The 22783-nt window shown below is 43.1% G+C and overlaps 2 protein-coding genes across 5 annotated transcripts; both read right to left on the bottom strand.

Annotated features, from left to right (window-relative positions):
* Positions 1-9776: 9776 nt before the first annotated feature.
* On the bottom strand, positions 9777-12942 carry ctsl.1 (cathepsin L.1). 3 transcript variants are annotated; one of them, XM_037487499.2, is made up of 9 exons: positions 12817-12942; positions 12453-12553; positions 12095-12237; positions 11717-11914; positions 11431-11622; positions 10830-10995; positions 10623-10728; positions 10293-10396; positions 9777-10155 (listed from the first exon to the last, which is right to left on the bottom strand). In XM_037487499.2, exons 2-8 carry the CDS (start codon positions 12550-12552, stop codon positions 10297-10299), a joined length of 1005 nt encoding a protein of 334 aa, XP_037343396.2. In that variant the 5' UTR covers position 12553; positions 12817-12942; the 3' UTR covers positions 9777-10155; positions 10293-10296. The 3 variants fall into 3 exon arrangements, with proteins under 3 accessions (XP_037343396.2, XP_037343397.2, XP_037343395.2); XM_037487500.2 differs by lacking the exon at positions 12817-12942 and adding an exon at positions 12702-12812; XM_037487498.2 differs by lacking the exon at positions 12817-12942 and having other exon boundaries at positions 12453-12665.
* Positions 12943-16557: 3615 nt separating this feature from the next.
* On the bottom strand, positions 16558-21769 carry vgll2b (vestigial-like family member 2b). Of its 2 annotated transcripts, XM_037485654.2 has the most exons (5): positions 21582-21769; positions 21316-21428; positions 20635-20977; positions 18512-18952; positions 16558-18004 (listed from the first exon to the last, which is right to left on the bottom strand). In XM_037485654.2, exons 2-5 carry the CDS (start codon positions 21400-21402, stop codon positions 17961-17963), a joined length of 915 nt encoding a protein of 304 aa, XP_037341551.1. In that variant the 5' UTR covers positions 21403-21428; positions 21582-21769; the 3' UTR covers positions 16558-17960. The 2 variants fall into 2 exon arrangements, with proteins under 2 accessions (XP_037341551.1, XP_062413467.1); XM_062557483.1 differs by having other exon boundaries at positions 16559-18004; positions 21316-21765.
* Positions 21770-22783: the final 1014 nt, after the last annotated feature.

Genomic DNA, 22783 nt, shown 5'->3' with positions numbered 1-22783 from the left:
AAAAGAGAACAAAAAAAACAGGATTTGATTCTTCGTGGTGGAATATTGCACTGTAATCAAAGACTTGATATGCTAATGACAAAAGCAATTGGTGACAGGTGTGTTTTAGAGTAACGGCTGTAGTCGTTGAGCTTTGAATTGATTAAAAGGACAACGGATGAATCAAGACTCCCACGCTTGAAGAGGAGCTTTGAAAACAATTGAATACCAAATGCCAAACAAACAAGTTAACAGTTAAGTATGCACATCCCACTGTAACTTACTTGTATATGCATCATATAGATGTATCTCATCAGTCTGAGATCCTTTTTCTACCATGGAGGCTATGACGATATGCTGTGTACCATGAGATGGCAGATTGTTCACAGATGTTGCTGTTCTGTTTATATTGTGGTTTCTGCTGTACATTTGAAGTATATCCTACAATTAGGCCCTTATGGGCAATTTAGCAAATCAATGAGCATGACTGCTTTATGGTATTCCTTCTAGAGTTTTGAATCGATCCGATGAACCTTGATTTTCATGTATTTCATTTGCCAGATTGCCACAAATCAGATGTGGCTCGTTATTTTATCCAGTTTTTTAATAGTTTACTGAAATGTGCGGAGTTATGTTATATATAAGGCTACTGATTTTGAGAATAAACATTTACTTTCCTGGAGGATTTCATCACCTAACCTTTCCCCTTTTTTAAATTAGTTTATTTTATTTGCTCTATTTCTCAGTTCTAAAGACTCCAGTGGGAGTGAAGCTGCCGGAGTGAACTGGTTGGATGCAGAACTTGCAGGAATGGACCAACTTTATACGTCCTTCTTATTGCAAGCGAGACGACTCAAGTGGTGCCCGCATCCTGGCACGAGTCTTCTAAATCTGTACATTTTTAAATCATATGGGACTCTTAGAGTCTCAAACGTGACTGCTCTCTCTCTCTCTCTCCTTCTCCTCCCCCCCCCCCCCCCCTCCTCACACATCCACTTTCCACAACACAAGGATGAGTGATGCTGCCTCATCTTTGACTGGCAGAATAAACACTTTCACCACAACAGGAATGCTGTGAGACAAACTCTACGCAACAACGGCGGTAGACAGAGACACCACAACTGTGACAGCACCCGGCATGGGGGATGAAGCTGTGACGGTGTTAGCCGAGATGGGTTTGTGAGCCCAGCAACGAACAGAGTTAGGGGGCAGATACACAAGCATGATTGTGTCAAAAGAATACTCACATGACTTTGACAGTATGGGGGATGCTGTCGGTGGAGAAACTTTGAAAAGGTGTTAGAGGCATTGACAGTGGGACTAATGGGTTGACTTGGGGGGAAAAAAGTTTAACCAAGGTTTGTGTTGTGCTTTTCCCGGGGTATTTTTTGTTGTGTAAAATTGGGATAGGGATCTGGAAAGCACAGTATGCTAATCGCACGCCCAGCAACTCGGTAAAAATACAACTCCTGTTAAAGAAATCCCTCCATGGTGTTTTCTGCCTGCAATTAGCAGAAGAAAAATAGATCAAGACAGAGTGGTAAAACCGGAAATGGGTAAACTGAGGCACAGGGGCATGTCGCTGGGGATCTTCCAGCGAGTTACGGAAATGAAACGATAGAGGGAAAGCAAGGCACCATCACGAGGACCGTAAAAGAGCAGTAAAAATAGGGAGAAAACGCAGAAATGAGAGAAACACAGTAAGACACAAAAAGAAAACCCGGTTGTGATAGAAAAGTAAGCCGTAAGCGTTGATATGGAAAGATTGACAGTCCAAAAAGGGAGACCACAGAAATATACATACCGCTGATATTGTCATTCTGTGCAGCAACCCAGCTCCAATGTGTTGATTATGAAAGCATCGTTTGAGACTGACAACCTTGTTCCTATTGTACAGCCTGCCAAGCATATTCCCAGCCCCCATCCTCCTCCCTCTGTGCTCGCACAATGGCCGTCTGATGAAGACTGAATGATTGGAGGGTGGGCGGGGGGGGGGGGCGAGTTGAAATGCAACAGAATAACAGAAAAACACAGACTTAGAGAGGCTGCGGATGGGGAGAGTGCAAAAAAAAAGAAGAAAAGAGAGATAGTGGAGTGGAGAACAGGGGCTCAATGCAGCTGCGATAAACAGAGCGATTTTGTTCCAGGGAATATGCAAATTTTCAGCTTTGTGTGAGCAGTTGATTGGCTATTGCACCGCGCACCAGGCAGCGAGGGCAGGGGAATCGGTGGGCTTGGACTTCTCTGCCTGGCGCAGGGTCCATAACCGGCCTTATTTAGCTAAACGCCACCACTGTTAGCGGCATCGGAGAAGGAAAAATAATTTGATCAGCTCTGCTGATTGTGTGCCCGCGTGTACATCCACGGGATGAAGGGAAAGAGATGCTTGCTCAAAGCGAGTTTCTATCACTAATGCTGAGCAAACAGTCCTGGCTAACGCAGTTCTTTATTCAAGCTTTTACAAAAAGTGTTCTGCGTCGGAATAAGACGTGGTAAATGTTGGTTTAAAATGTTTTTTTTGGTAAACATTTTGTGAAAATCAGTCTGCTGTTATTGCATTAAGCACAAAAAGTTGTAATCTCCAATTTACGAAAATAATCTGGCCGTGCAGACCTGGGCCCGACATCATCTGATGTGCATTTACTCCGATTTCACCTTATTGTTATTTTTTTGCTTTGACTAGTAACTTGCTTTCAGTACATTTAAAAATAAGGACATTAGCAAAATAACAACGCAGAATATTTTTCTGCTGAATATGTACTTTTACTTTTTATACTTTGTGTAAATTATGCTGAGACATGAACACTTTAGTGCAGGGGTCTTCAACTTTTTTGAGGCCAAGGTCCCCTAAACTGATGGCGAGATGGGGCAGGGACCCCCGTTCTACGGAGTTTAGGCTTCCGTCTTTTATTTTTGAGCTTCGTTTGTTTCTTTAAATCCAATTTTTTCTTGTAGTGATTTAAATGAGGTGTATCGTAATATATCCTTAGGTTTTTTTATCCGTAGGTACGCGGTCCACAAACACTATAAAGAAGGTGTGGAGGATTTAACATGTTGTATAAAATAACGCTGACATTCTTATAACCCACGTTGTTGTATCGGAAATGCTTTGTCTGTCTTTCTCGTCGTCTTTGAGTGATGATGTCAGAAACCGTCGGGTGGTCATCGCCATCTGGTCACCAGAAGAGGGAGGCACAGCAGTGCTCTCACGACGCACACCCACTCGCCGGCCCGTAGGACACACACACACACACACACACACACACACACACACACACACACGCGCATACACAACTCTACGCCAAAGCAGAAGCCAAGAGCACCAGCACATGCGTGAGCACACAAACACGTAGACACACACATGCCAGCAAGCGTGCTGGCACCAATCTGAGCAACGTGCAGGCTCCACCACCCACACTTTCTACAAGGTGCACTCCATCTGCTCACTGTGCTTCTCTCTTCATGGATTGAGGTGGCCGTTTCCAACATGTGCCACGACTTCCCAGTGTGTTGTCCATTGCGGTCCCAAAACGCACAGGTGTCTCAGGTGAACACCCCTCCAGGCCGGCCAATTCGCTAGCATGGATACGATTATTGGCCGATTTTATTTTTACTCGTATATAATTACACCTGTAAATATCTCCAATAAACAACAACAAATTGAGTCACATAAATCCAAAGTACAATTGAAAGAAAAACGAATCTGGAACTATTTAGATTATTATGTAAAAAATGCTCAACTGTAATTGCTGGGTCTAATTTTGAGGATTTTTTGAGGACCAAAGCATCAATTGATTAATCACGAGAATAGTCAATCGATTAGTGAAAGTTGGGTGAGGTAGTGCTACTGCAACGTTTTCTAGGATTACATACAGGTTTTTTCTGTCACGGTTTGGGTCTGCTCTATGTCTTATTTTGTAGTTTTCATGTCTCTTGTGTTCCTGGGTAACTTCACTTCCTGCCTTGTCTTGTGATTGCTTGATTGTTTCCACCTGTGTCCAATCACCTGCACCTCCCTTGTGTATTTAAGCCCTGTGTGCCTGTTTGCCTTTGTCGCGTCATTGTCTACGTCACTTGTCGTTGGTGCACATTCTTTGGTTTGGTGATTCTTGTTTTTGGAATAAAGAGCACGTCTGGAACTCCTGCGTTTGAGTCCTGCCTCCTTCCGCCTGCACCAGCTCCCACCCTGACATTTTCTTTATCTGGAAAACTTTCACATTCAGTACACTAGTATAAGTATTTTCGTCACAATTGTATAATATCATGTCATTTATTTTTTTTACAATCAAAAATCGATATAAGTATCAGTCTCAAATGTCATCTGCGCTCCACAAACCACCGGAAACTGAAACAAAAATATCACATACACCGGAAGATGGCAAATATAGACATTAACCAAAAAAGAGACAGATGGTGGTTAAGGTCATAAAATTGCCCAGAGGCATGTTAGAGAACATACAAAGAGCCATGAATAAAATATACCACTTCCATTCCGAACAAGCCTGGAGGCGTAGACGGTAACGTCGACAGCACACATGCACGAGTAAAAACACCGCTGACGAAGAATACAACGAATGGTTGACCTCAGGGCTGTCACATGCACAACCACGCCGTGGTCTGGGCCAAAACGCAGCGCATGGACGTGCAAAACAAATTCCCCCAGTCTAAATTGTCACACTGGAACCGAAAGAGAGGCTGAATGCCAGTGGAGATCAGCCCACAGTACTGAGCTGCGAGTGCTCAGGTTGCTTGCTGCAGCTTAAAACATCACTGATGGCTGTTTCACCCTCTGACTCACTAAATTAACTCCAAATCCATTTACCAGCGTTGCAGCTTAAGCCTTCCAGTTTGGTCTTGGTCTACAGCGGTTTCTTCTAATTGAGTTTCTAGTAATTACCACAAGGCTAATGCATTGTAAGTGCCTTTTAAATCAGGGGTAAAGATTTTGCTTCAGACTACAAGTGCAAACAGTGATCGCACGCAACGGGATGTAAGGGAACCTTTGACATGATGGGGGGGGGGGGGGGAAAACAACAACAACAACAACACGGATATCACAAACCCTTGTGACAAGCAGCTCACATCCTAAAGAGAAGATGATCATGTGTCACATGGCCTTGAACTCCCCCCTCCCCTCTCACACACACACACTCACACTCACACTCTTTAATCCATGACTGTGATTCTGAGTGCCAAACGGAGGCAACCTGGCTGCCACGCTGCACGGCGCTTTGATCCGTGCTGGCAAATTTGACAACAATGAGTGGGATGACGCTGGTTGGATACACTTGGAGCTGAACAAATTAGGTGGTTGCCTTGTGTCACCTTTTCCTTGATCGGCTACAAACAACAGAGAAAAATGGGAAAAATAGGAAATTCTAATGGGGACTGTGTGTGCACTGTTTTTATTATTTAGTTGTTTACTTTGTTTTTGTATGTTGGGAGACAGGGAGGGCGATCTCGCCAGAGACTTGAGTAAACATACTGCTGTCGTGAAGTTGCCCGAGACCTCCCTTCTCTCTGAAGACTCCTTTAATTAGGCCTTAATTGCCTTATTAGCTTTGGTTATCGATAGAGGAGAGGAAAGGTCAGGAAGAGAGCTGGAGAAGAAATAGCAAGGGCAAATAAACAAGGGTGGGCTAAAAGGAGAGAACTGGAGAACACACACGAGCATGCATGCATGCATGCAAAAAAAAACTCGTACGCGCAGGTACGCGGGGTCTCTGCAGCTTAGAGTGAGGCTGACTCCTGTGGGAAAGAGTTGTCAGACGATATAAAACAAAAAGATAAGAAGGAGCGCAGATACATGACTTCTCCTTCAAGAACATGCTCCGTGGTGCGCCCAGGCAATTGACCCCTCGCCCTGACCTCGTTACGGCGGGGGAGATGGACGAGGCAGAGGAGGGGGGCTGAGAGGGAGGAAAGTAGGGGAGACAAGAAATGATGAATGAGTGTGTTGCGGAAGAGAAGAAGGGTAAAGCCGGGGGAGGAGCTAAAGCAGGACAAAGAGGAAAAAGGTTGTATATGTGCGTTTGCCTTGTTCAGTGTTGCCATTTTCCTTTGTTATGTGTAGGTTCCCTGCTTCAGTGTCATACTCTGCTTTTACGGTAGGTGGGTTTGTTCCCCCTGACGCATGCTGCAGGCGGTTATGCCTGCTCTGGTCCATTGTCGTGCCCTTTTCCTTCGGACAACAACCAATACAGGGCGTTTTGTCTATGAATTTTTAATCTGTTTCCATTTGAGATTTCTTTTTTTATTCAGGTTACCTTGAAAACCGCCGGCCGAGGACAGTGGATGGAATCTGGCTAACGCTGGCTCACTTACAGTGTCGATTGGTGCGCATTGTCCCCGCGGAAATAAATACTTAAAGAAGGAGAAGGCCGCTGTAAATAATGTTGGGAGGACCCTTGGCACACAATCTCACGCCGGTGATGGCAAAGAGTGGAAATCCAATACGTTGACGTAGGATGCAAACTACAGTCGATGCCAGCCTTTCAGAATTCAAGGACTGGACTTGGGTTGTGGACTAATTTCGTTTCCAATTTGCATTTTGTTGACAGTGATCTTGCAAACATCATAGCTGGCATTTGTTATCATCATTAGCCTGTGGCTATCACTATCTGTTTCAACCTTCATTCCTCGGAGACGGGGGAACAAAAGAACTTCAAAGATGCAAAGCGTAGTTGAGTCAAAGCCCGGCACACAACACAACACGGAAATAAAACCAACATCTGTTACACAGGCTCAACAAGAATAACGGCTGACATTTTTTATCACTGCTGTAGGCTTTACCAATCCATCTGTTACTATATCCAACTCCAGTGGAGTGATACTATAAAAGGGTGCCTGTGGGAGTGAGGTTTTCACATAGGAGCATATGCAGAGGCAATCCAGCAAGTTACCTTTCCACCATTTCCTCTTCATCTGCCACCCACTGCACACACTTTACAGACGCACACCATACTTTGAAGCTGTTACCTGAGAACTGCTTTATGCGTTAGTGTAGGCTTGCGTGCATCTTCACTGTATGCGCGCTCCCGCGTGCACGATGTGATTGCTCACCTTTCCGCTGTAAAAGTGTGTTTGTACCTGCGTGTATCTGTCTGAGTGAGTGCGGGGGTGATTGAGGAGTGCTTCTTCCTTTTCTTGCACGCCGTTCCCCTGCCTCATTAGAACCCATTCAGTCAATCAAGCATGAATCCCTAACACAATAACATGCAAAGTGCTTTGTCTGGGTGTAATTGGCCTTGCCAGAGGTGTTTTTCTCACACGGTTAGCTTCACTCGCCTCTCAGACCTCAGCCGGGAGCCCTGCCCAGCAAATGCACCTGGCAAGGAGAGGATGGAGAAGAAGAAGAAATAAAAGGATAAATATGAGGCAGGAAAGATTTGAAAGAGCAAGATGGATGTGCGGGAATGAATAATTTGCTCCTCTTTTGTGAAAATGACTGGTGTGGATGCATGTGCATCAGTCCTGTGTGCGGTCATTAAGAACTCCTGTCTGTCACAAACACACACACATGTTGCCCGCTACCATGACACACCAGTTGACGTCCGCTTGTTTCAGTGGTGCAGGGAAATGCAGTATGTGTGTGTTTTGTGTGCATATATTAAGGTTTGTATGTACTTTGTGTGTGCTGCCTGTGCATTTCAAGGACATGTGACTAAAGCAGTACATTTGACTTCAAACAGGGTTGGATTCACTGAAGTACACACATCCCCACAAAGGGATGAACATCAGCAGTCAAATACTGCCATCTACTGACATTATTGAATAACTTCTGTCAAAAGAATTATATATATACTATATATATATAATATACGTACATCATATATGCAGTCACAGTTCAAGTGTAGATTCAGCTAAAAACGATTAAAGCTTAAAAGCAGTTTTAAATTGACACAGCAGGGTCACTGTTTTGTTAACAAACAAAACTAATTAGATTATTTATCATCCTGCCGGGCTTTGTGTATTTCTTTCTCTTTTCCCTGTTTCTCTCTGGCTCTCTCAAATCAATAGCCTTGTTTTGTTCCAACAACACCTAGTGTTTTCACTTGTCCTTCCCTGCAGGATGCGATTTGGACGCCCTGTCCCTGTGCAGTGGATATGCTGTGAATCAAAAAAGCCAAATTAAATTGCCTAATTGGTTTCCTTGGGATGGGTAAAACAGATTTAAATTGATTACCGGTAATGGCCTTTTGTAGAGTCACATTGGCTTCTGCTGTCTGAGGAGGATTTAGCAAAACTAATTAATTTGCCTCACCTCATACACAACCTCCTTCTGTTTCCCTTTGTCGTGTTCTGGGAGCTTTTCCATCTTTGCTTTTTCCACTTTCTAATGCTGTCCATCATACTTGTCAAAATAAAAGGTAAGATGGTGATAACGTAACTCGATAACAATCGTTCAGGCCTAATTGGCTGAAAACTGTCACACTCCGGTGCTGATAAAAGGTTTACTTCCCCAGGTCTACTGTTACAAGAAAGGCCTGACAAGAGATAATTTAAATCTCTCTTTCAATTAAATTGGCTCTGCGTGTTTGCTTCCACACCGCAGCTCTTGCTGCTGCTTGCCTCAACTCGGGGAAGAAAAAGTAAGATGTCAAGGTCACATTTTGTCACACAAGCTGATTAAATCCCCTAATGTGTTCCCCCCCCTCTCTGCATACCTGCCTGAATGTTCTCCGGTCCTCCCATCAAATATTATCACAACCAGAGGTGATATGACATTTAGCGTGGGTAAAATTTCAATCACTTAATAGAATTTGATTAATTACATCGGGGGGTGACTAAAACAGATGTTATCTGTGAAAAGGAGAGCATTTTCTTACTGATGACTTTTAGAAATAATTTCAAGGTTGTTGGTTTTTTTCAGCAAATATCCAAATCCAGATTAAGAAGTCGGCATATCTCTACTGTGCTTGGCAACTAAGCAAAGGCTGATTTGTTAGTTGCATTTGCGTCTTTCTTCAGCTTCATTGCATGCAGTAATTATAAAAGTGCATGTAATTAGGGTGAATAGCCCTTCACAGATGAACAAAATAAATTAGGCAATGTAGATTTATTTATAGCGGACTTCATGGATTACAGTTGAGTGAAGCAACCTTCCTCCACTTAAGTCATTATTCTTGCATATCTATTGAAGCTTAAGTACTGCTTTATAGTCAGATTACACACGAAACCCTTAAGTATGTTGAAAGAGGATTTTAATTATCGTATTACTTCATAATGTGCCTTTTTGCAAATTAGTATCAACCTCAGTTGGTGTATGTCGCATATTTATTGGTGGTCACAAATCTGAGAACTAAAATAACTTAAAAACCCCTAAGAAAAGCTAATAAAATGTATATTGGCAGGGAATAAACCGTCTAACCATCACTACAACTTCCAGGCCAAGAAAATGTGTTTGTATTGAATGATCCGTTTCAGTTGGATGGTCATTTTGTGCTGGGAGTATTGCTCATGACTTATTCACATACTCTGGAGTCACATGACCCTTTTAGTATTCCATCAGTGTTTGCAATGATTATAATGAAAAAATGCATTTTTTTCATTTAAAATTCTCATAGCACAGTTTATATGCCAACCGATTGTCAATCATTGGGTGGCACAGAAGGAAGATGTAATAGGGAAGGGCTGATCTTAAAAGTATTTGATGGTAACGGATGCCAAAAAGCATGACATTTCTAATGGCTTTTGTTGCCACATCTGACAAGATATTCAACCCCAGAAATATGTATCATTTCTCTCTTGCAAGATCTTTTTAGAAACCGCAGAATGCCAAGGAAAGTAACTGTCGATACCGCAAGGAAATGCTATCCGATTGAGCAAAAGGTTCAAAGAGGAGACTGAAGAGGAGATTTTCATTTACCCAAAGGTATTTTTAAAGTCTGAAGCTCAGCACAGCTTTTATCTCAAGACTGTGAACTTCTCTCGAGCAACAATTTATAACAACAACTTTGTGCACAATGAAAAGCCACAAAATCATAAACACCTACATGTTGATTTATATATTTTTGCAATTCTCATTGTAAAACATATCTACATTTAATTATAGTCTTAATAAAACAAAAACAATTGCAGATACAGCAAAAAATTCCTACTAATAAAATAAACTAATTTTGTTATGCAATTAACGAAAATTCCCTTTTCTCCTCCTTACTGAGACAAGTCCTGGACCTGAAAAACAATAAGCGTAAAAAAAAGGTTGACTTTGACATCAAAGTGCGGAGTGCACATTCATTCTTTCACGTGGACCTAGAAGTTGAACTTGTTTCAATAGTATTTGTTCACAAGGGAAGGTGGCTTCCTCTGACCTGCTCACACCAGCGGGTAGCTCGACGCAGTGGCGATGCCACACTGGTTGTGCTTGTTCCTGGTCATCATGATATATCCCTTGTCTCCCCACTGAAGACCCCAGCTACAGAAACACACTCATTAACCAATAGTCAATGGCCTTACGTAAGGATAAAATGATCTGCACACCAATAGAGGGGAAATAACAATTCATGCAATGTGGAAGTTTATGAGAGTTATAAATTAGATGTCCGCCTACTGCTGTCTGTGACCACGGCAACTCTCCACTGACTGAGTTTTGACAGGAATTCAGTTCCCATAGTCATAGAGCAAAAGATTTGGTTGTTTACCTGTTCTTTATCAGCCAGTAGTCACGTCCGTTGTCACTCCCGTAACCCACAGCCAGAACACCGTGGTCCAGCTCTGAGCTGCTGCACTCTGGCTCATCATACACTCCTACACAAAACCACTGATTAGACAGGCATAGCGATTGGCCAAAAAAAATAAAGATTTCATCCTGATCCTTTGATGAGAACGCAGTGTTTTAAACGGTTCACCTGATTCGTACAGCTGGAAGGACGGCGGAGAAGCGTCGATGGCGACAGACACGGGTCCAATGGTGGCCACGGCCTCCTTTAGTGCATCCTCGTCGCCCTGTGTCACATCAACGTAGCCTGTGCACGTGGCCCCGCTATTGGCGGGATTGTAACGACACTGACCATCCTAATAGAGAGAACATGTTACCAACAATTTAAACATTTGTTTGAGCTTGGCTATATTTACATGCTTTAATGTAAAAAAAAAATCATGTAATTTATACATTAAAATAAGCCAGCATGGGGGGAAAAAAGGGGTAGACGTTTCTGAATAGCTTGTTAAACCACATGATTTCTCATCCAGGCAGCCCACGAAACACAAGCAACATGCCAGATACCCAAATGTATGCACACAAGTAATGGGAAAAAAAAGGTTGAGAGAAGGACTTAAATAAATAGGCCTTGCAAAGAATGCCTCTAACACCATTAATTCTGTCCACAAGATGGCACTGTTATATCTAGTTTACAGACGCATGTGGTCTTAATGCGCTCATTTACATCTCCAGCTCTGATGCGGAATGCTGTAAATGAAGATTTGTCAACCACACAGCTTTCCATTTACCTCCGCTTCATAAGGGTATGAGTCCTCTGTGTCTATCCCTCCGTTGTCTTGGATGTACTTGAATGCGTAGTCCATCAGGCCTCCATTGCAGCCCATGTTGCCGTATTCGCCGGAGCAGTCGACCAGCTGCTGCTCGCTCAGAGACACCAGCTTCCCTGTCTTCCTGAAGGTCTGACCCTCTAGTGAGCCAGTCTGAAAAAAAAATGAGTGTAATTGACATCAGACATTTGTGAGAAGTTTCCCCAATTGCCAAAAGAGAAGACCCCTCGCTTGTTGTAGTACATACTGCACTGAAGGCCCAGCAGGAGCCACACTGTTTCTGATCCTTGACATCAGTGACGTATCCCTTGTCCCTCCAGTCAACAGACTTGGGCAGATCTGCTCCTTTCGGCAGCCGAAAGAAAGCGGAGCCCCGGCGAGGCAGAGACGCATTGAAGGTGCCCAAGCAGCCCTGGGAAATCAGTCTTTTGTACTCTTCATTTTCCTGGAGAGGGATCAAATTCAGTATTTCATTCAGTCACTTGATTAGGTCTTCATCCAAAATGTAATTCCATGTATTCTCAAACTGCAACCCAAATGATATTGATGACAGTGATTCACAAAGGGAAAAAGTGAAAAGCAAAATGATGGCAGAAGCTACTGTTTTTTGTTGTTGTGGGCATACCATGTCAGCAAAGAAGGTCATGCCCAGGCGATAGGACTTGATGCCCTGATCTGCCAGGATGTTGTGCACCAGCACCAGTTTGCGGTTGCTGAGCCAGATTTCCCTGCGTTGAGCCTCCTCTGCCGGAGAGTTGTAGGACCTTCCTGCCAATCAGAGGAGGAAATAATCTGTGATGAATTATTAATCAATTAAACCGTAGTCTGGATCTCCCCTTATCAGCTAACGAAGAAAATGTAGGCTGTGTAACTGAGAACACACAGGCAGTACTTCCACAGAAACCTGATTATGATCTAGTACACTTGACAACGGACTACAGTAAAAGTCCGTTGTCAGAAAAAGTCTGATTAGAATTTCTTACCAAACTTGAGTTTCCAGGCGTGAAACTCCAGGTCTTCCAGAGAAATGCTGGCGCAGCTGGCCACGGCCAGAGCAGCAGCAGCAACCAGCAACAGTTTCATCCTGAATGTCACAAAAGCAGAAAAAGAGTGCGACAATGTACAGGAAACCACACAGGTTGAGACTGAACTTCATGCATATGCATACTGCTGTGACGTTGGACGTCACATGCCTCCTGCCTCAGTAACAGACGTGTTTTCCCAGTTCTTACAATCTCTCTTTTTTTCCCCTCCCTCAAATTCTTTCGGTTTGTTCTTTGGATCACTGCATTGCATGAAAAGCCTGCCTGTCTCTCTTTGTCGGTGCATGTCTTCGTGTTCGCTTACCTGCTTCCACGTTGGTGTGATAAGGGTCGAAGGTAGATTTAACTGTTGGGTAATGCAGGGCTCCGTCAGAGAGACATACTTTTATAGCTGCCTTCATGTTATGACATGCATTACGTTCTGTCAGGTGGCCGGTCAGCCACTCATAAAATATAAAGGAAGAGAGAGTAAATCATTGAATTGGGGAATGGGTGAGTGATGCATTAAAAAAATGTCTTGTGATGCCATGCTTTCGGAAAACGCATCGAGGTCATAAAAAAAGTACCATTTTGATTTTGAACATTTTCTCAGCCAGTCATCGAGATGTCATCATGGGAAAAAACGTCTTCTTTTTTTTTACCACTGATTTGTGATTCCAGTCATGCCATCACCCTCCATTTATACTGGAAACTTAAAACTAAACACAGTTGTTTCCTTTCCGTCTCCACATCCTGTTTTCAACATAAGAATTGAATTGCTCAGCAAATTTAACATTTCCGTTATTGTCAGGAGCATGAGTATTGTTCTCCAGTCAATCACAAAAAAGAGACCAGGTGAGGAATAATCAAACAAAAACAGAAGCTGGGAAATTAGTTGATGAATTGGTTTCACTTCCATCACATGGTGGAAGCAAATGTGTGGGTTGAAAGTAATAAAATGTTGTATAGACAATGTATTCATGTTCATGTTTCCATGGTAGTTCTCTGTCTTTGCACACCTCCCTTTTGCTTGCCTGTTGTCTCTTTGCTTGGCTGCATGTCTGTCACAAGACTTTCAGGTCATGACAATATTTCAGACTATAAAGAGGCTGGAAAACTCAAAGCTAAGCTCAAAGTTAACAGACTGAACATTAAACTCTTGCAGCCTCTTGTTTCTACTTCGTCTGCAGTTTCTCAGATATACAAGATGTCCTGTTTTGTGTAAATTATTGAGGTTCTTTTATAAAAGCTATAAAAAGAATTACTGACATGAAACTAATAGGAGCAGAGACAGGCCTGTTGCTTTTTTATTTATTATAGCAGGTGGTTGATGAATCTTACAACCTTCCAAAACAAACTCAAATAATTAACATAAGACCACAATGTAAAAGTACCTTTTGAATAAGAATACCAAATAATAATTAGCAAATTATGTTCATAGTATCAAAAGTAAAGAAAACTTATCACTCACAAATATGGCCCTTATGACTATGGCCCTTGATTGATAATGTTTAGTATTCCAGAGCACAAATTTAAAATAACTTGGAAATGCTGGCCTACAGAAAAGAGCAGTGCAGCAACTTTTATTCTCACATACTATAAAGCAGCAGTCAATAAAGGTTCACAAGTCAGCAAAACGCAAAGTTCATAGCTCAAGGTTTCTGAGTGCTCGTGTGATCGGCCTTGAGAAAAAGTATGGAGTAAAGCATGTGTATGTTTTTATACAGTTTTCATAGAGTACACACCTAGAAGATGGCCGGTTGTGTGTGTAGCTCATACATTCTGAAACCTGATTACGTTTGGAAATGTAGACGATGGAGGAGTGATGCAATGATGCAGCATGTGTCTGTTGAAGAGAACAAATCAGGTCTTTCTGGTGCATTCATTCCAGTGGATGTAACACTGAAACTAATGCATCATGTGACTCTCATTGATTACCAGTCACATGACTCAGTGGCGGCTGGTCCATAGAGGGAAATGGGACGTGACCAAGTTTTATTATTCATTTTTGTTTATTTGTTTATTATTTTAAAATTGCATTTTGCAATAGTCAATATTTATGTTTTGTATTTTTAGAACGTGGATTATATACCCGGTAATATTTGTAAATGTCCCTAAGCGTCGGGTCCAAGAAGCAGTTTTGTAGAGACTTCTATACCTGGAATGTTTAGCTAGCTAGTTAGCTACATGCTAACGCCCTGCACATGACGTCACCGTGGTAACATCGCTACACAGCTGCGACGCACACAGGTCTGCGGTGAGGACACGGGTGAAAACGCACATTTTATCCAAAATGAATAATTGTGTGTAGTTTTGTGGGGCTTTGAGTTGGTTATTCCTCAAAACACTGATCAGGTCTTTCCCCAACAAACTAACTTAGGTTTATAGGTGCATCTCGAAAGATACTTATACATGTTCTTATAGATTTAATATTGAATATATTTATATTGAAATCTATTTATTCTTTAATATAATATATTATATTTAGATTGGATATTTATAATAGTTACGATGGTAGTCATAATATTCTGAATATTGTTTTTTTATATGTATATAAATGTGTGTGTGTGTATATATAAATATATATTCATTGATTAACTGAATTATTTGAATAACATGTGCTTATTATGTTAAATATTTAACTGCAAAGTAATATTGTGTGTTTGACATTCTTAAGCATTGAATCATACTAAAACTGATTGGCTGGTCCTACCAAAAAAAAAAATCCACTAGCCTCCACTGGTATTACTGTAAAAACCGATACAGCGACGGACACCACAACTCATTCAATCAGCTGTCGGGAAAATACTAAATACTTAAAACTCACTTCCCTTTATCACAGTCCAGTCAGGAACAGGAAGGGTTTTTCCAAAAAAACTGCTTCTGCACAACATATAATGCAACACACTGCCCACGTGACTGTAAATGTTACACAAACATTTTCAAGATCGAATCTGTTCACAGCTGAAGAATTGTGTTGCCACAGACGTGTACAATAGTCAAAAAAACACCGGTCGCAAACAGCAAAGTAAACAACTTGAAAAAACCACAGCCATACATCTAATTTCTAAAAACGATTCTATAATATCCAAGTTAGGCCTGAAACAAACATTATTTAACCATTTAATCAGATTATTCTTTTCCTAATTAATAGGTCTGTTGTTTTCTTCATGAAATTACCATAAACAATGGAACAGTTTCCTGGAGCCAAATGTGGTTTTTGAGCATTCCACCATCCAAATAGCGTCAGTGTCTTATAAGTAGACAAGTACGTTCTATAGGAGTGCATTTTGGGGTGTAAAATAATGAGCCTTAAATAAAGGTAAATATAAATGCATCACCACCTTTCCGTTTGGCAGCTGCCAGACCCTTCTTTCTTAATTTCAGTGCTTTCGAACTTCTGCTCCCAATCTCTGTCGATCAGTCTTCCTCACACAGACGCATCGACGGTCAGTCACAAGTAAGATGACCTGTTTGGTTGAAAATCCTCACTCGCTTTCTGACTGACTTGTAGTTTTATATCAAAACCAGAGGAGGGCAGCATTCCTTTAGGATTACTCATTGTTCCGTTTCAGTAAGTAAATACAGCTTCCACAAATTGTATTGTCAATAATACTTACTATACTAACACTTTAACCGCCAGTATCCCTAATGGAGAAATACGCAGTGTTTTTCTTATGCAGACTCTTAAAAGTATGATGGATATTTGTAATGCTGTTTACCGACAAGTAATATAATTTGACAATAGCTGTGGGTGCATACTAACCATGGAGGAGATCCTGGAGAATCCAGTGTGAAAAAGAAACTCTGAGGCCCAGTGACAATACTAGTGTGAAAATGCTGTAAAATGCTTGGCATGGGAAACGGAGATGAACGCTACCCCTCCAGGAAACTCTTCTAATTTCATTACTCTACATGCATCCTCAGCTTAGAGTCAATCACATAGTTGGCTGCTCTCTAGCGGGGGTCAAAGATAACAGCCGTTAAATTGTGACAGTGGCCCAGACTGGCATACCTCAGCACATAATCTGATTATCGGATCAATAACACAGCAACATTTGGTGCATAGCTGAAATGGCAGGCTTCATCTCTAGTTGCACATTGCTGGCGTTCCCCACTCGTTCCCACTTTATAGGTGACAAACTGTGAATGCAAGCAGGAATTCTAATGGAAGGCTTTATAAATAAGGCAAGTTACACAGCGCAACCTTGACCACATCTGGCTGTGCTGATGTCTCTAGGATTCACACAACCCAAATATCCACACACTATATATTAGTGGAGGAAATCAATAACTGATCCAAAAGCCTTCATCAAACATCAAACCTCATTGACTTTACCAAGAGTTGGCTACCCAATAATTACACATTTCTCTAAGAGGAAATATTCAAATGTATACTTTCAAAGTACAAGTTTGTTTTTTTCCAGCTAAACTAAAATACCTAAATTAGTTAAATCATCACAATGCAGTGGAAAGTAAACATTTATGAGGAGTGCCATTTTACCATAAAAATATTTATTGACATCAAAATCTTCTTGGACACGAGACCAACGCAGAAGTATTTAGAAAGCCCAAATTCAAAACATCTAAGAATGAAACGGATATAAAGTTCGGAAATAAAACATTATTAAATTGAAAGATCACAAGATTTGAGTCTGTTCACAGCAAACAGATACTTGTTGAAATGAACACTTTTTTTCAGATGATAATGTTCACCAAAAAAAAACATTGTGTTCATCTCTATCGCCTCTCCCTTTCAGAAAAACAAATCACAATCATTTGAGATCACTGGCCTAACCAAACATTTTAGAAATGCACATAAACACCAATAAATAGAAACACTTTATTTCCGAGAGAAACATTAAATAACAACCAAAAAGGCATCCTGATGACCGTCACAAAGCATGAACCACCATAATTGCTGCTCCTGTTTATCGCTGCATTTGTGAAATGCAGATAAGTGGATGATGACAACCGCTGTACCAACAAAGAGCACGAGGCAGAGATAGCCAGGGAGGTTGGAGGGAATCCCTGCTCGCCCGTACTCATCCCCCCTGTCCTCTGCTGAGGTCTGTTGTGATCCTGTCTCTCTCAGTCCAAACAGGTCACTGTGGCTACCACCTTGCCAAGGTCTGTGCTGCACCGGCAGCGTGGCGAGAGAGAGAGAGAGAGGGAGAGAGAGAGAGAGGGAGAGGGAGAGGGATAGGAAAGAGAGAGTGCAAGCAGTGACACTCTGTCAGTCTCTCTCTCTCTCTCTTTCTCTCCCCCTGCTTTATCTCCATGGTGCACACACGTCGACCTGGAGCAAGGCTGTGTGCTGGCAGGGGAGGCCAAGAGCCGGGAGAAGGGGGTGGATGGATGGGGATGGAGTGTGTGGGGGGGATAAAGGGACACGCTGATTCAATAGCGGAGCAGGTCCAGGGACTAATTGGATCTGGTAATGGCTGGTCAATGTGACTGAAGGGCTCGTTAGAACCAGTACAGCTCCTTGCCTTTCTTGTGCTGCTGGAGGCCTGAGAAGAAGAAAAAAGACAAAGTGAACAATGGGGAGGACAAAGGGGGAACAGCGAAACACAGGTTGTCATGGAGCCTACTTTTGCTTAACATCCATTTTAAGAGGGGGGAAAGAATGCTCTGTGATGATTATAATGTATTGTTTGTGTGTGTGTGTGTGTGTGTGTGTGTGTGTGTGTGTGTGTGTGTGTGTGTGTGTGTGTGTGTGTGTGTGTGTGTGTGTGTGTGTGTGTGTGTGTGTGTGTGTGTGTGTATGTGTGCTCATTTTAGCACATATGAAAGTGTGTATGACGGTACCTAATGTATTCAACATCAGAAATGCTTTCACCTACACAGGTACCACGAGGGTTGAAGACATATGTGGTGCAAGAGTTTGGCGTCTTCATGATGTCCGAGTGGCTTTCTTTGCACTTTCTGACTTTCTTACCTGGTCGGATTTTGATTCAAATAGAGGAACACATCGTCTGGACAGTATTTGTAAAAGCCTGACCCGGTTGAGTGGTTACCTGCGTCCATGTTGAGCGTCAGCGTCTGGCTGACGTCTCCTGGTGGAAGCAGGCCGGGCCAGGAGGCGGTGGGCTCCAGCTTGCTCATGTCATAGTGGCTCGGCAAGGTGAGGGGATGAGGCGGCCTCACTGTGGGCATCAGCAGGGGCCCGTAATGGGGCTCCAAAGCTGACGGTGAATACAGTTCGTGCAGAGGACGTGGGTGGCCGTAGGCTGGCGCTTGGGGATATCCCCAGCCCTCTGTTGGGTGAGGGTGAGGGTGGGCGTGAGGGTGAGGGTGAGCGTGTGGGTGCGGCAGGGCGGGGTGCAATGCGGATGCGTATGGGTCCATGGAATAGGAGGGCGCACTCGTCTCGCAGTGGGAGCGGCTCTGTGGCGAGGAGTAGTTACTGTCCCAGAAGGATGGGGGGAAGCTCCGTCGACTGCTAGATGAAGGGGTATCTAACGAGAGAGGGAGGCAGAGAGAAAAATAGGAGGGGGGGGGGGGTTACCGCAGAGTCGTGAATCTTGATTAATCAACAGGAGCAACCTGTGCTAAAACAATGATGTCACTCACATGACTACACCCTCTGGCCCAGATATCTTCCCCATTGGATCATACTGTCACACAGACCTAGCAGTCCAATCAAGACAGAAATAAACACAACCACGCTCTAGAAGACACGGGGTGTGTGTGTGTGTGTGGGGGGGGGGTGACAGACACACAGAGAGCAACGTAGAAAGAGAGACGTCCTAGGATTCTATATACGGTAGACGCTCTGACCCGCTCTAAATCACTCGGTGCGGTGACATCTCTCACTCTCATGTCAGCCTTCTAAAAGTCTCGCAACACACTCACATATAAACACACACACACACACACACTTAGACACGCAAAACTGGCCCTGTGCTAGCACCCGCTGCCCCTCTCTTCGGTCTCCTGCACCCCCACCTGTTGTTTTCTCTACTCCCCCTTCTCCTCGCCCTTGACAGAATGTCAGCGAGCCATTATATATTTTAGCCGTATACTTATATATATATTCCTCTGAAAAAGACACCATGCGGCACTCTGGGAGGTAATGTTTCCCTCTGCCCCAACGGACAGACCACAGCATATATAAATCTAACCAGCAGGCAGCCAACTGACTGAGCAACCATTGTGGGGCAAGAGCGACAGTCAGAATGGCAGCCGCAGAGACGTTTGAAGGGGATACGGCGACGAGGCTGTGCGCTTACGGCCATGTATAAACATAGCATCTGTTGTGAGGCAGGAAGCGTCTGTTACTGCCGAAACGAAGACGTCCAACTGAACTAAGGAAAAGACCATCAGAGTGAAGAGGCTTGTATGGATATTACTGGATGGTACTTTGCATTTTGGTGCAATTCACATTAGTGCATAAAACCCAACATAACAAATTTAATGTCGCTATTTAAAAAGAAAGACTTCATAACTCCCAAGAATCTCATCAAAATAAAACCATGTAATGCCTTAACTCTTAGCCTGGTATCCAAAAGCTGCCTCAATTGATATTTGAATTGCTATCTAGACTATTTAACTTTAGTGTGTGTATGCTTTCTCTGTTTTTCTTTAATCTTTACCCTAAGTAGAGCAGAAGCAGCCCCTTTGGACACTCAACAGCTCCTGACCTTCATGACCTCTGAACCTCACAACCTGACCTCTGCAGCGACAACAGTCCAAAACAAGCAGCTTTTCAGTCCTGTCACCTGATCACATCACCTGTTTGGCCCTGTGCAGAACTGTCCACTAACCCTGTGTGGCCTTAACAACAAGTGGAAGACACCACATAGACAACTGTGGAACTGATTCTTAAATAAATACATGAAAAGGTGGAGGGAAAAATCAGTTTACCCCACTGTTCAGTTTAACTGGTGCAATAACATTTATGTTGCGTCCAAATTATTTTCATAAAAAGACAATTGCTTAATGGTGATGGTGTTTTCTTAGTATTAACACAGGCACCGGATTTACTGGAGTTTGTGTTTTCCATGAAGAAGCCAAACAAACTGTTGTTTGGTTTGGTACTATTCTGTAATTATGAATATGAAAGCTAACGTGTCTATTATTACTACATTTAGGTGGTTTGTGCCCTTTATTTGACTGATATCTTTACAAGGTGGTATACCTGTGCCCTGTTGGTCTGGTGCCCGCCGTTTGCCCTCCCCGTCCATGTAGGAGCTGAGGGCCCTGGAGAAGTGCTCGTCCACCACGCTGCTGATATCTCCATGGTAGTAGCTGAAGAGGACACAGCGAGAAGTCAGGTACTCTGCCTCAGGGGCCTCCTGCTTCTCCTTGGGGCCCTCCTCTGGCCTTAAAGCTGCAGGCGTGTAGGAGGAAGAGGAAGAGTTGGATGAAGATAAGGAGGAAGTTGATCCTCCAGTGCCTGGGCCCCCAGGCATCCCCTCAGGACCCCTGGGAGTGTCCATAAAATCCCGGCAGAGAGAAGTGCTGCTCAGACCTGTGGGAGCCTGCCAGTGGGGGTGGGAGGGGGAGGGGGAGGGGGAGCGGGTTAAGACAGGTGTTACAGAGGACGGTTTCGGGGCTGTCTATGTCATGTGTGCGCGCAAGCACGTTTACTTAATATTACGATTTTGTCTGTGCAGCAAAAACTGCACTGCTAATCAAACGACCATTTACAAACAAGTAAAACACGAGACGGTCCATCGGGTTACTTGCTTTTACGCACAAGCCGCAAACACTCCTCCCCACAAACAGCCTCCAATCAGTAACACCCCTTCCCAGCTCACACTGAAGATAAAACATGAATTTCTTTAGGTGAGAATATAAATGTTTGCTCACTTCCTACCTGTACGCTGTTGATTAAAGCAGGAACAGACGGGGCGTACGCTGCGTAATGTCCATAGGCTGGGTACATAACATCCAAGCAGCTCATGGTAAACGAGCAGCGTCTTCACTGCTCTGTGGAAACCGACGACAGAGTGGGTGATAACATTCCGGTTCTTCCTTAGGTTTTTTTGTCTTCCTGAAGAGAAACGCGTTGGGTGATCGCTGATCAGCGTTAAAAAAAAAGCCGTCACCGGAACCAACAGAATCACCCCAAAAAAAGCATACCTCTCTGCTCCCCGTGTGCGCCACAACAGCTGCGGCAGCAAAATGCGGTGAGGTTTATGGAGTTAAGCATGAGGGTGTCCTGTCCTGTACATCTCTATGTCAACCCCTCCCACCTTTACCAGCCCCCCCAACACCAGCACTCCCTCTACCAGCAGATCATTGGTTCCACGCGAGTGAAGTGAAAGCTTCCTTTTCATACCAAGAATTAATTGGCCGAAAGTTGTAAACGTTGAAAGCACGATGTAGCTGTCAAATGTGTAGGTGTAAATCATAGCAAAGTCAGTGAATGAGACGTTTCCCTTCAAACGTGCAATTATGCTTTCAATTTGGAAACGACCTGAAACTAATAATGGCTGGTGTAAAATAAAGGTTAAATAAAATATCATCCAGTTACACAAATAGAGTTGGATGAAGTCATAGAGCTTTCTATCCAGCCACACGACAATGACCACATGACACATGTGATTAAGGGACGTTTTATTTCTTTCCATGTACTGGATACTTTAAAACCTCGCAGTCAGCCCAAGCTGAAAGTGTATCTGTGGTCTTAAAACAGCCACCGGTTGCCAAGTGAACCTTCAAGTCATCGGAAGTATTTAGTGTGTTCCCAGAATGACACATAAGTGACCACACTGGCCATAGAGGAGAAAGGGACTGTGCACGAATCTATGACAAATTATCACCTATCAGCAGTGCAAACAAAACAATATTTTAACACACACACACAAACATACCCAATGACAATAGCAACCAGGAACACACCATTTATCATGAATTTATGGTACAAAATGAATAAAAATACATCTTGAAGACATTAGCAACAAGTTGGATGCATTTCTCCAGAAAGTGAAGTCCCTTTCTCCTGTTTTAAGGGTTTACAGGTGCCCAATGTTTAGGCATGCCAGTCTTTTTGACGAGCACTTCAGAATGCCTCGTAGAATAGTGTGGAAAATTTGCAGAATTCCATGTGCGAGTGTCAGATGAGGTGGAATGTCTCTGATGTATGCGAGTGGGCGAGCTCCTCGGGAAGTTACATCGTCCCCCTGCTGCGTTCTCTAGATGGAGAACATGAGCAACATCTCGCTATGCATACATCACACATAGTATGAATAACTAGTGGCAGGTCACTGGCATGTTAATGAATTGAACATGCTCTTAAATAGCAGTGGATAAAGAAGACGTGTAACACTCACGTTTTCACT

Source organism: Pungitius pungitius, chromosome 14, assembly GCF_949316345.1.
Source record: "Pungitius pungitius chromosome 14, fPunPun2.1, whole genome shotgun sequence".
In the NCBI taxonomy this organism is placed as follows: domain Eukaryota; kingdom Metazoa; phylum Chordata; class Actinopteri; order Perciformes; family Gasterosteidae; genus Pungitius; species Pungitius pungitius.
The sequence above is the reverse complement of the archived record's forward strand: the minus strand, read 5'-3'. Positions and strand labels throughout refer to the sequence as shown.